Below are 14,425 nucleotides of genomic sequence, written 5' to 3' on the forward strand. Positions count from 1 at the left end.
TCTTCACAAGCTGTTCTTTTCACATTTGCTTGTTGCAATAATATTTTTTTTAATGTCTGGCATTACTTTCTTTTTATGTGGTTCATGAACAAAAAAACTCAGAACAAATCTTGCAAGGTTATCAGTTCTTTCTTTGCTTAGCCTGTAGTTCAGTTTTATCTTTTCCCAGAAAGATCAAACTTGTTGAGACTAGTTTGTTAATTCCCAGATGTAGCACAGCCTAATCCCTGAGGTTTCTGCAGGAATGTGCTAGTTCTCCATTCCCTTAATTCTTCTAACGAAAAATAAATGTATCCAATGTCATCTTAGTGAAAACCAATCGTTGTTCTTTTCAGTTGTCTATAAATGTTGAAAAAGAGACAACCTTATACAAGATGAGCTTTGGAATACTTACCATTTTTTTCCCCGTGTATTTATGTGATTTCTTGCTACAGTATGGCTCTAGGCACAACCACAATGTCAATACAGTTCATGTGTTGTTTTTCTTATTTAGTGTGTGCATGCAATTACATAGCCCTGCAGGTTAGGAACCAAAATATATTGCACATCAGCAATTTCAATTTGATCCTAAATGTTTTGAAGAACAGCTGCTTCTCCGTTCAAAGAATGCTGAGGAGCCCTTCAGGAGAAGGAAAACTCCTAAATGGTTACAGCAAATGATTTAGTTTGTCAAGCTGTTTTTAATGCAAAATCGGGAACTGCTTTCTCTATAATGTAAAATGGGTATCAGACTTTGAAATAAGAAAGGCCTAACAAAGATTTAATTACCTGCTGACAGAATACTTCGGGGCTTCAATGGTAGAAAGCAGTACAACTAAATATAAGTTATTGTTAATTATGTTAAATAAAGCTGCAAGACATATAAAAATAATATGCCAAAATAGATACTATCCTATTCTTTCCTTTTAAGTGTTACTGTCTATTGCTAGAGGCTAGGTAATTTTTGGAAGAAATATTAATAATGGAAATTCCTGTTAATATGTCCAAAATCAAGAGATAGTATTGACTTCTACAAGATTCAGATAATACCAAGTTTATAAAACTGTATCCGGAGTTTTGGATTAGGACAGTTAAGGCAGTGCTTATTAATATCGAGAGATTAATACTAGCGGTAGTCTTTCTTAAGAAAAAATAGTTGATATCTCTAGTAGTCAAATATTTCAGAACATCTCTTGAATTTGCCTTTTCTGTTTTAGAGTAATGGAAAGCTACAATGGCACCATTATGTAGAAGTTGCCAGCAACTGACAATATATTTCAATTCCAACTTTGTTCTGAACCCCATTTTATCAGTTGCTGGAAACGGTGAAATTTCCCATATTTAGTCTAAAATGAAAGATGTTAACTTTTGGAAGGGGAGTGAATAGCTTCAAGCCAATTCATTTCAATCAGTTTTTAATTATTCTAGCACGGTAAGTATTTATGCCTGTATGTATGTAAAAATGTTATAATTTGAAACAACTGGAACTAACTTGGCTTGTGGCCTGTTCTTGCAATTGCTTATACACCATATCTGTCTCACTACTTCTTTAGGACTGTTCACATGTGTTAGAATTAATGAGGTTGAGATCTTGTTCTGTCATTCTCAAAGAAATCTCCTAAGGTACAAGCCAAATTTGTAGTCAACTGGCTTACTCTGTTTAAATATTTAAAATGAAAAATATTGTAAATTATCATATGTAGTTTTAGATGGGTTAATCTTAAAAGTAGCACAGTTTCCCTATTATTATTTCTGTTCCTGTAGTACCTGGCAACATCTGCAAAGTTGTTATGGTGCTAGGTGTGCAAAAAGTAGTCCAAATGATGGACTGCTCCCCAAAGAAGTAACTCTTCTTGTTATTTCACCAGTTTATATTTGCTGAAGATCACAGGATCATAGAAGCTGGGAACAGACCTCTGGAGGTTTCTAGTCCAACCTGCTGGTGAAGCATGGCCAGTTTAGGCCAGATTGCTCAGGGCTTTGTCCAGTCAAGTTTTGAATCTCCGAGGATGGACTGACTGTGTGACCTCTGGACACCTGTTCCACTGCTTCATCACCCTCGTGGTGAAAAAGCTTCTCCTAATACCGGTATTTCCAGAATGTTCCAGCTTGTGCCTGTTGTCTCTAGTCCTACACTTTGCACCTTCAAGAAGACCCTGACTCCATCTTCTCTGTGCCCGCTCATAGTATTGCTGTAGACAGCCATTAGATCTGCCCTCGGCCTTGTGCTCTTCAGGCTGAGCAAGCCCGCTTCTGCCAGCCTTTTCTTTATATCCTGGTCCCCGGCCCGCAGACTGTCTCGGTGGCCTTTCACTGTACTATGCTGTAGTGTGTCAGGGTCTTAACTGTGCCAGAGATCCCCATACTAGATACCATGCTGCAGATTTTCTCTTGCAAATTCCACGCAGAGGATCCAGAGTATCTCCCTGAAAGTGGCCGTGTAAGCCATAGGCTGCCCCAGGTACACCACAGCTCAGAACACTTGGCAAAGGTTCATATCAGACTTGCGCTCTCACTTTTACACAATGTAAATTAGTACTGTTGCTGAAAGAAGTTAATTGTTTTGGGTTGGCTTTTGGGGCTGGTGTAGAACTGGGGGTGGTGTTAATTTTAACACAGATCTGCTTTGCAATTCAGTTTGTTTCCTGGCCACACAAATTGTTGTGCCGGCGCAGGAGAATGGGCCATGTGGACAGGAGCGGAAGGGAAAAAAGCAGGACCGATTTTTTTCTGTAGCAGTGGTTGTTTGTGTCAGCTTACTGTGGCTGGACTCCACAGTCTAAAGGGACATGGAGAGTTAACTAAGATTAGTGAGGGTTATGGCCAAAATCACATCAGATAAATTAAAAGCTTCAGCTAAATTTCTCTTCCACTTTTGTAAACAAAATTAAAAGAATTCTGTGTAGGTTAAGTATATAATATCCGCCATAGGTTTATTCTGACAGCAGTTTTGTGGAATGTTCTCCTGCTTTATAGGTCCATTTAACTGAGGTGTTTTATGAGACTAGCTGCAGAAAAATAAAATTCTTAATTTGCTGCCCTTTTGTACAGTACTGTGGCAAATGTCCACATTGGGGTTTTAGTATTGTTATTTAATTTTTTCTTTACATAACCATTAGTTATTTCCTTCAATTGTACTACAGTTTGTTTTTTAAATAAGATTCTACTGAAGCGAGGAACTTAAAAACTCACCACAGTATTTAACATCAGTTGACATTTACTGCAATCTCTAATTATTGGCACAGAATCTGTCTGGCTTCTGCTGCTTTTATGGTTCTTCCAGCTTGTTCCAGTGTTTTTTAGTTTCACCATCCTGCTGTAGATGAGTTAGATGATAGTGGTTTGAAGCAGTTGAAGATCTACTTTTATACAGACTCTGTCTGTTCAGTGTAATTTTGTTTATTGGTATAAGCAGTATAAAGATGAAAAGAGAGATTACTGCAAAACCTTTCACATATCAGTCCCAGAACAATTCTTTCACTACCCAAGCAAAAAATCCTGTTGACTTGGGACACAGCAAGCACAGAGAGAGGTACGATGCTAATGCTAAGCATAGAGTATGTGTGTTTCATTAGGAAGAATATTATATCTAAATACTTCATTTACCTTGCTCATGAGTTTGCAGAAGTGTAAATACCAGGTAAATAAAGCCAAATCAGATTTACTGTATCTCTTCCAAAACCAAATCCACTTTTGTTCTGTAGACTTTGCAATAGGTAGAATGTTTGGAATTATTGCCCCTCATAATGTACATTGGAAATTTAGTTAGCCAGTTTCATTCAAGCATTTGTGTAAATCCATTTTATTCCTGTAACAACATGTGCTAGGTCTTCTGAATACAGGAATGCATAATTCCTGCTCCAGATATCTTAACATTTATGAAGAGACACAGACTCTTTAAGCACTTGAATATTAGAACAGAGTATATGTATATTTTAATACTGTTTATTATCTATCCTTGGTTACTCCAAAGCCGTTATTGGTGCACTGAGTTCTTGCAAACCTTGCAATAAAATACATTTATAAGGTTTTGTGAGATACTTTTTGAAACAAATTTTCTTATTTGAAAATACTTTTATAACTTTTCAAAAGCTGAAATAGGTTCAGTTTGCTTAAATAGGTTGCTCTGCAAGAGAAGTTTGAGCAGCATGGTGACATGCCAAAGAGAAAACTGGATAGATTTAGTTGCTTTCTTATAAGTTAAAGCTTACCATATTCTTGTCTGGGGTCAGGTTGTTTAAAAAAATGTAGTTCTAAATTGCATGTATGTGGCAACCAGACCTTGCCCCTGCAGTGCACAAGTTTACCCCCCCCCCCCGAGGCCTGCCACACCAGATCTGCCTTGTAGCAACCAAATCTACAAAGCTTGAAATCATTTGTGCATTTTTCTAAGTGGGGACAGCAGGACTTGGTCCTGTAAGTTGGAAAATTGAAACCAGCAAGCACTCTGCTAATGATACTATAAACTCTAGGGAGTGTGTTGGCATCATCTGGCCATCCAGAGCCTAAGGGTGGCTGCTCTCCCCTGGGTCAGGCTGAAACGCAGGAAATGACAGTGGCGAGCAGCGGGCGCTGACTCACAGCTGGGGGCGGTTTACTTTGGGATGGCTGTAGTAGTTCCTGTCCCCAGCTGTCTGCCTTCCCTCTCTTCACTACAGGCATGGCAGTTGTTTAATCACTATAGTTTACAGTCTGTTATATCAAGAAGTATGTGCACTGAATTCAAGTTTCAGTAATGCAGAGGAAGGTAGTTTGAAATATTTCAGCAGCTGTTTCCCAAGAAGCCAAGCTGCCCGTGCAGCAGAGGTCAGGAAATGTAGCTGGCGAATAAGTTCCAGAGTAAGTTTTCCACTGAAAATAAGCCCTGAGAGTGTGGAAGCTATGCCCAGTTGCTAGGCGGTTATCTGAAAACACTTCGGACTGCGTTTTTCAGGATCCAGCAGCAACCCTGTAGTGCAAGATACAAAGTAGGACTTCGCTCTTCTCAGGCAAGCAGGACAAGATTTAGTAAAGACAGCAAAATATAGTATGTCTGTTTACTTACAATTGAAGGCACACTGTGTTATACAGGAGTACTGCTTGCTAGACTTTCAGATAAAACACGCTGTATTTTCTTCTCCCTTTCTTCCTATTTCATTCTTGTTCTCTTCCCTGCCAAAAGAAAAAAAAAAAAAAAAGAGCACATGACATTTGACAGGGCTATGCCATCAAGAAAATGTATGAAGTGGTGAAAAGGATGCTTGATTCTGGAGTTTTCATTGCAGATTTTTGGGAAATTTTGCTCTTAGTTGGGTGGAACTAGAAGAGATTAATTTTAAGAGCCAACTGGGAGAAGTTGACTTAAGGTCACCATCTGTTAGAAGAGGAGTTTATCTGGGTTTTTACAGAGCCAACACAGAAGAGCTTCAGTCTTGACAGAGGCCTATGGACATGGCCATAACAGAAATACATAATAATCTTGTAATGGGCCTTTGCCCAAAGAAGGCTTCAGCTAACTTTTAGGTATTCTTATCTAAAAATATATATTAAAGTAAACAGAGTGGTCAGAGTTGAGCAAATACCTTTTTCCTTCAAGAGCTTTTCCCTTGTGATTTCCCTCCAGCTGAACACTGAGAATTTAAAAAAGAATTTAAAAAGTTTCTCGCTTAGCGATAAATATCCCCCAGCAGTAGTGACCGAGTTACCATGTAGCATTTTTCACATTAGACCACAAACTGTTTTTGCCAGGGCTGTGTCATTGTGTCCATTTCACAGATGAGGAAACTGAGGCATGTGGGAGAAATGTGATTTTAGTAGGGTTGCATGCCAGGTAAGCTGTAGAATCTGGAACAGAACCCATGCCTCCTGTGTCTCTTGCCTAGGCTGCCCTCTGTTAGTCTGCTGTGACTGAAGTACACGCTGCTTTCAAATGAGGAGCAAGACATAGCTGAATATCAGCGTAGGAGGTGGTTTCATGATCGTCCTATAATACACGTTTTAGAAAGATATTAAATGCTGTTTTCAAATGTAACTGCTGTCCAAAAATGAATGCTGTCAGATTATGATTTTCATTTGCGTGGGTTATTTTCCAGGCAGAAATTTTAACGGGCATCCCAGTTGGCAACCTTGAAGATGCTGAAAAGGTGGGACGCATGCTGTTAGAAAGAGGGTGTAAGCTCGTAATTGTTACTCTTGGAGCAGAAGGCTGCATGATGATATCAGTAGAAGAACCCATTCCAAAGCACGTTCCTGCTGGGAAGGTCAGGGCTGTGGACACTACGGTACGTTTTTGTGGTTTAACTGTCTTGCTTTGGAAAAGACTGCTTAAGCACTAAGGGAAAGCAATGAGTAATCAGCCAAATCTTTGGGCACTAGCACAAAGACTAATTTATGATGTGAAATTGATATCTTGCTTCCAGCCTCTCATATATTAAATGTCAGGTCACTTGAGTTTTATAGTCTGTATTGTAGATGAGCTACAATTATTATACATACTGATAGTATCTTTGGGTTCCTCATTTACTGAAGTCAGTACCTGTCTCTCACTGTAATGTGTGATGCCGGTGGCTTAAGCTGCAGTCCGGTTTTTTCACCTTTGCCCATTCATAGAATTCATCTTGTCCAGAACTCAAATGCTGTGGGAGACAGGAGATACTACTGCCCTCACAGCCTGAAGCTGAACATTTGGCTCTTCTGACACAAGCATGAATTGCTTACCAAATCTAGCATAAGGTGATTAAAGACATAATTTTTACAGAATACAGTGGAAATAACCCAAAAGGTTCTTACAGCTTCATGACAACTATTTAATGATGATAGGTAAGAGATACTTGGTCAGAGGCACTTTAAGTCTCTGACACAAGGGTACTTTTTTTACTTCCTGCTAGAATGAAATGCAGAAAGCATACTTGAACAGTCCACTAAATACAATACCCCCGTCAAAAAATAAAAACAGGACAGGCAATAGTTAAGATAGCATTGCTATGAAAACCTTACCACATTGCACATATGGGGCTATTTTGTGTTCCTAGTATTATCTGACATACATCCAAAATAATTCCAGTGGAGTTACTGAGAGCAGAGCAGGTCACATTGTATGTACTAACTATACATTTAAATGCCTGTTATAATAACGTCATATTACATATGTTCTGTTACAATAGTTCATTAAAATCTTGGAGATTTTACCATCTGGTGCATTCCATATCTGAATTGCATTAATAATAACTAGTTCTTGTAGCATGTTTTTTATCCGTGGACTTCACACTGCTTCATAAAGAAGGAAAGCAACTGCTTCAAGGATGAGGAAACACAGGCATAGAGGACTGAAATTACCTAGCTCAGTAGCATGCAGTGGCAGAGCTAGGAGTAAAGTCACTTCGTGCAACACAGAACATCATTCGTGGATTTGGACTGTGATGTGTTGATACTGTGAAAGGCTCTGTTTCACTGTTAAATTTAATCTTTTTCAGTTTAACTCTGAAACAGAGATACTTTAGCTCTATTTTCCTCTTTTTACCCCTTTGCCGTTTAGAAGTTTGACCTGGAGTTAGTGCTGACTTTGGAATGTCCTATAGTTCTGGTTAAGGGAAACATCACTGTACTGTACTGTGCATAAGGTTCTTGGTAGGGAAATACAGACACCAAACTGCCGCTGCCTGCTTTTAGCCCAGAATTAGATGTGCCAAGGGAGTGAAAGGCAGAGCTCCCAAAGCTGCCCAGAAGCAGGATTCATCAGCTTGGGAGCAACAAACACCTTGTGAACCTGGCTTTATGGTTTCTTGCTCTGAGTTGGTAAATCCACTGTTGCTATCAAAGCTTAGTGTTAGAGTTTTTCTCTACATCACAAAGAAGTGGTGAGGAAGAAGCATGTGTGATTTGCTTCTTCAAAAGAACCAGAAAATTGCTGCCAGATCAGCTATTGTTTGGTATCTAAGATATTTGCTGCTCTTGGAATAAAACAGCAATACTGAAACCACACACTGTGGCTGAAAAGTGTTTTTTATCTTGCCTAGCAGTTCAGAGTTTCATGACTGAACTAATTTAATGCTCCTCTTTTGTTTGTTTATTTATTTATTTATTTATTATAAAAGCCTGGGGTTTGAGTTTACTGAATCCTTGCCCTGCCTCCTTGTGGCCAACAGGTTACTGACTTTCACATAGCAGAGGATTTTCACAGTTAATTTTGTTAATCTACTTAAATACCAGTGGGTTGTTTTCAGTAAAACAGCTGTGCTTGGTTTGTTCTTGCAGACTGAATGAAAAAAGATGTGTTGGCCTTCCACTGTAAAAGTCTTACAGTGCTCAGACTGATTATCACTTTGCCTGAAAGCAAGTGGGTTTAAAGCAACCCTTGCAAACACTCAGCAAAATAGTGTCATCCTCAACTAACCTGGATAGCTATATTGCTCCAATAAATACTAAATGTTCTAGTAGGACATGTTATTCTCTTCAGAGGCCGGTCTGCAGTGGATTCTGCCCCAGAGGAATAAGTTCAAGCTGTAAGGTGACTTAGCAAGTAGCCACCTATCTACAGAGTATTCAAAGCTGTTCATGTGCATGCTCTTAGCATACCATTTGATACTGAACAAAAGTTGCTACCTTAAACTGTCCTAATTGAAGCATCGTGGGGGGCTAGGCTGTAATTTTTTAAGCTGCCATAATCCAGTCACATCTGGTTATGTGCCTGTATCCGTACTGACATGGTTTGAATCTGCAGAGTAAAGTTACTGCCAGACAAAGAGTTAAATGATGTGTATAACCCATCATAGGATTTGCAAAAGGTTACAGAGCCCTTATGAAAACAGTCTGTTATTAAAACAGAGTTTACCATTTAGAAGATAGGCATATAAGATACAAAATGAGCTTCGAAGGCCTCTTTCCCTGTAGAAATTTTCCCATGGCTGTTACCACTGCCCAGAGTCCTCCCTGCAGCAGTGCGGCTTCAGTACTGCCTCCTGGTCATTTCTGTTGTCCACAGCAATTGTGAAAATTTTTGACGAGAAAATGCTTGAGTAGGTACAGCCGCAAAGAGTAGTAAGAATTTGCATTCCCTGTCCCTGGTAGCGTGCTCATTCTCCATGTTCAAGGGTTTATCAGAGAGCTAAGGGTTGATAGACTCTTCCTTCTAGCCCTTGAGATGGTTAAACATAAGAGTTTATTGGCAGAACACTGGGAAAAGTTGGCTTCATCTCCTGCTCTGTGGTGGAACATGAATCTTCAAGATTGAAAATCTGGCATTTTTCACCCACACTAAATCAGTACTATAAAGGAAAAAAAAAAGCTTGTTGATTATTTTTTTTAGCACTAATTATCTTAATGTGGGCTTTACTAATGTATGCAGTGCTTCCCATGACTATTAGCAGAGCTCTCCATACACAGTCCAAAACATGTAGAGCACGAATAGTCGTTCAGAAGGAAGTTTTGCAAGACATGGTATTGTAAAGCTGAAACATCTGTTTCTCCTGTTATAGCTAAACAGTGCCACAAGCTTTTGTTAACAAAATAAACTTTCCCTTCATTTTACTAGTTTCTGCTAGCTATTTTCTATATGCAGATTTTGAATAAAAATAAGTGAATTACTGAAAAATTACCCTCAGATTTTCCATATGAAAGAATGAAATATCTGATTAAGCACACTAGCCATATCAATTTGTAGTTGAAGAAGATGACATACGTAAAAGACATTTGACACATAGAAAAGTACTAATGTATAGCTAATATAGCAAAGGTAGAACCAATTATAACCAATTTTCATTATTTTAAATAGTTGCTTTTGAATGTACTTGACCACGTGAAGTTAAGTATATGCATTTACTTTGGTTTTGGAAGAAACTGTTTCTGCTTTAGGTGAAACTATTATACGAAGTTGCATTAAAACAGCTGTGAAGGATAATTATATAATTCCATTTATATGACACTTCTTCAGTTGGTAGCTGAAGGTTTCGCAAACCAGTCACAAATTTGATAAGCATTTCACAGAAAACAATGATATCACATACACACATTTTGCAGTTGTGTGTGTGTGTGCGAAGCAGTTTGCTTGCCGCTGAAGCAGAAGCGCATCTGAGGTGGAACACGGCAGCTGCTTGCGAGCACAGCTGTGGGACATGACCGAACACCGTCAGGTCAAAATTGCACTTGAGGTGAAGTGGATGATCTGTGTGATGAACCACATGATGATCCTTGATCGTGGCATCTGCTGCTGCAGTAGCCCTGAACACACCGTCCTGGCAGAGACATGTGCAGTCTGATGGCAGAGGAGGCCACGGCACTGTCCGTACTGGGGAACAAAGCTCTGCTCTTTTTGCCCCTTCACCCTCACTCTCCCCCTCTCCTTCTGACAATCATGTAAAGTGTAATTTACAGCACTATTTACATCTGTTTACATTTACTAATTATATTCCATTGAAACTGCCAAGGAAAATTTGTCAGAAGAATGTAATTACTCAAAGCTGGAATTTGGCCAGCAGTGAGATTAGTTCTCTTCCATTTTGCAAAAAAGCACTATGGGATCGTACAGAGCCGAGCGCTTCAAGTGGCAGCTGGGGACCAAGTCGAGCCCCTGAAGTACTGCCGGAGGCCGGCACAGGGCTTGGCATGTGCAGGTGGGCTTTGCGGAGGCAGCCGGCTGCCTGGAGCTCCAGGTTACTTGGGGTCTGGGCTTCAGAGAGTTGTCCATGCCAGGCCTCCTCTGGAGCTGGGCAGTCTGGTGGTCAGTGGCTACGGCAGGCTGGAACGTGTCTGCTGGCTCTGGGGCTGCACCCTGGGGCTTGGGGCTTTGCCTTTTATGTGGCTGCACCTTGCAGTTGAAGGTGGGGTGTCCTGTCAAGGGTCCGTGCTTCGAATGGGAGGGTCGGCACAGGCAGAATCTCTCCTATGCAGGGGCGTTAGTGGAAAACGGGGTGCTGTCTAAGGAAGCCAGAGCAGCCCTGCTACCCGCCCCGCCCTCACCCCAGTTCCAGGTTGCAGCAGGGACGTCACTTTGGGCACGTCTAGGGTTAGCTTTTGTAACCTCTGGTTTGCCGCACGGCCCGGTTTGGATCAGGATGCTGAATGATGTCCATACATGCTTACGTCAGTTAGGGTGACTTTCTAATTTCCATCCAATCTGGTCTTTTAAATCCGTAGTACAATTGCTCTGCCTAAGTAAGACCTCTTCATCAGCTTCTACTTGACCTGTAGGTTTACACGTGCCGGTGTTGTCATGCACAGAAGTCCTGCATTAGCACACTCACAATCAGCTCAGGCATCTGCATATCTGGCTTAGGCACAGATATATTCTCTGTAAAGGCAGATGGAGACGCTTGGGCACACAATATTTAAATGAAAATTTGGAATCGCTTTTCACAATGGTGCCCCTAGTAAACAGCAGTAAGTCCATGGTCTCCCTTCTAAATCTCATGGAGAACCCAGAATGTTTAACTTCACAATATTTCTAAGCACAATCATTAAATTTCCCATACAATTCCTTACATTACCAGCATTCTCCCTGTCTGGCTGTGCTTTTTGGATACAGAGAGTGCACAGCCTGCTGAGGGAAGCTAAGGAGATCACAGGTTGAGGTGCCATTCTTATGAACAGGAAGCTCATTTATGAGACATGATGAAATTCAAAATTTAATCTACTCAGTTATGCCTGAAATTTGATACAAGAGTATGATTTATTCTAAACAGTCCTTCTCTGTACAATATTCTCAGAGACAGATGATGCAGACTATTTGTCATAATCATAAATGTTACCATTATTTTTTCATGTCAGTTCTGCAAATGAAGGCTCGTTGCTACAATATGAATTTGTCATCAGATGTTTTGTGTTCAAATCCTATTAAGTTTCCCTCTGATTTCTTATTACAATATATTAGTTCTGGCTCTTTTACTGTGAGAGAGAATTAAAAAGGCTGTCTTTAAGCAGTAGAGTGCTCACTGGGCAGCTTTGTATTGAACTCTGAATGAAGATGTTACACAATCTTTATTTTAATAAAGCCTCACATAAGTGTATAGCTATATAATTTTAAATATGTCACAGTATTCAGGCCTGTCCAGTAATTGTGGTCTAAAGAAGGCGGTGTGGTTTAGCGATTTGAACAAAGGACTGAGTAAGACTTCCAAGGCTCTGCAAAAGACTTGCTATAAATCCTTGGGAGAGTTACTCTTCTTCTTTGTATCCCAATTTATCTGTCTATAAATTGGAGCTGCTATTAATGTGTTGCATATAAACCATAAGAAGTCTGTTAGAGATCAGAACAGAACCTGGGAGGCCTTTTTCCCAGACTTGTCATATAACCTCAGGCCATTTGTGCTTTGGGGGCTTTGCAAACTCATTGAAGTTCTGCTTGAAGTTGAGAGGTCTTGTCTGTAAAAATATGGTTTACACTAAAATTCTCTGACTTAGCTGTATCTTCTGGTTTGGAGGAAGCCTGAGCCAGAGGAGTGAGGTGGACACTGAAATAAAGCCTTAGAATATAAATAAATCCAAAACAGTCCTCCTAATAACAGCAATTCTTTGTCTCCTGACTTTGTGGCCTAACGTCTGAGTCTAAATACAACACTGTGCAATGACTAATTACTCAAAATTCTGTGCATCAGCAGAAGTGGGACTTGTGGTTGACTCTAATATTATCAAATGCCTTTGCTATTTAATAATCTTGTAGCCGTACATTATTTAGCATGCCGTTTGCACAAAGAACAGTGATTTTATTTCAGCTATCTCTCAACAAAGTAAAAATGCAGCTGGTAGTAAATGAAGCATTTGGCAGACAATGTGTCTGATGTACAGTTCTCTAACTTGCTAAGAAGAGAAAAATGTTGTTGAGTGTTTAACCTTCTCCTACCCAAGGACATAGCAAGGAGTAAAGTGACATGAAAGGCAAGGTCTTCTTTTCCTTTTTCTTTTCCTTTTCCCTTTTCTTTTTCTTCCTTTTCCTTTTTCCTCATTTTTTTCTTCTGTTTTCTTTTCCTTTTTCTTTTCCTTTACCTTTTCCTTTTTCTCATCTTCCCTTTCTTTTTCAAGGAAAGAGAAAAAGTTACTATCGGGCAAACAGCTTATCTGTCAGTGGGGTTTATTCACACACCAACACAGAGTAATTATGCCCAGAGCTCCCATTAGCATCCCGCAAAATGACAGCATAATAGCTTCCTTTCTTTAACATGCAACCAAAATAGGTTAATAAATAAGTTTAGTTCCAGTCATAGCCCACTTTCTGACTTAGCCTTCTGCATTCCCTCTTTTACAAATATGGAATCCATTGAATTTTGGAACAGAAAAACCATGAGGAATAAGTTAATCTGCCAGACACTCCAATCAGCAATCTGCACTGTAAATCTATTTAAAGCTGCATCTATTATGTCCTAAAGTTCAGCTGAACTGTGAAAGGGCACATGACTGAAATCACTGCATTTGAGTTGACTCACAGTTAAGTGTAGATGGGAATTGCTTGGCTCATCAGAAGTTTCTGCTTCTGATTCAAGCCTTCTAAAGACACTTCAGTTTTTGAAGGCTTGGTCAGTGGCCTCAAGGTATACAGGTATTCAGTGACGAGAGTTGCGTCCCTCTGCACTGGCAGTCAACTGAGAAAAGGTGGAACAAGCTGGATGCACCCTCTTTCCCCTTTGAGAGCTACATTATCCCCATTTTACAGATAGGAAAAAAGGAATGTAATACGTTAGTGATTAGGTGCTCTGAAGCACTGGCTAAAAATGTCCTGCTCTGAGTTACACAGAGAGTTGGGGTGATATAGCCAAAAATGAAGCACAGGCTTATATTGTCCCATGCTCCTCTCTTAACTTCTAGACAACATTGTCATGGAAGGAAACACTATTTATCTGCCTAGTAACTGTCTATTTTAATCTGTAAGAACAATGTAAACAAAATGAGCAAACAGAAGCGGGCTTGTACAGAACAATTTGCAGCCTTGTTTTCCAGTGGAAGATTCCACAGACCACCCAGGCTTTGCTCTAGTCCTTTTCTCAACCACGGAGCATCTAATTAAATCCCTCTCCATTCCTGACTCTTAAGTGGAGGAGAGCTTACAGTCCTGCACAGTTTCTTTCCAGATGGAAATGCATAATTTCACAGAGATACATCTGACAGGGAGAAGTGGGCCCAAGGCAGTATTAGCATTTGCCACAAATTGCATTAAATTACTTAAGGGGGTACCTAATGAAGATGTAGAATGAAAAGAAGACTAAACCCAGTATTTAGTTTTGTAAGCCCCTTCTGAGATTGCAGAGTGCCAGGCAACAAAAACTTCGCAGTAAAACTGAATTTCTGTCTCAGTTACTTTAGTGATACCAAAAAATTGTTGAATTGTTTGGGTTTGCTACACGCCATCGGTATCAGGTCACAGCATTTTGTCCCATTGCGTCCTGCAGCTCTGTTCCATATACGTGTATATGTTACGTGAAGCTGCTAAGCACCTTACTTTGCTCACTACTTCTGTACTCACAACACAAGGTAAAATACTATT

The 14,425-nt window shown here is 39.9% G+C and overlaps 1 protein-coding gene across 3 annotated transcripts in view; it reads left to right on the top strand.

The window, feature by feature from the left end:
• RBKS (ribokinase) overlaps positions 1–14,425 on the top strand; it is a 69,824-nt gene that overhangs the window by 42,645 nt on the left and 12,754 nt on the right. For all 3 annotated transcript variants that reach the window (XM_056357723.1, XM_056357724.1, XM_056357725.1), the window contains one exon: positions 6,051–6,239. In XM_056357723.1, the coding sequence (XP_056213698.1) occupies positions 6,051–6,239 (189 nt within the window). The remainder of the gene's footprint in view (positions 1–6,050; positions 6,240–14,425) is intronic.

The sequence above is a fragment of the Falco biarmicus genome, chromosome 12 (assembly GCF_023638135.1).
Source record: "Falco biarmicus isolate bFalBia1 chromosome 12, bFalBia1.pri, whole genome shotgun sequence".
Taxonomy (NCBI): Eukaryota; Metazoa; Chordata; class Aves; order Falconiformes; family Falconidae; genus Falco; species Falco biarmicus.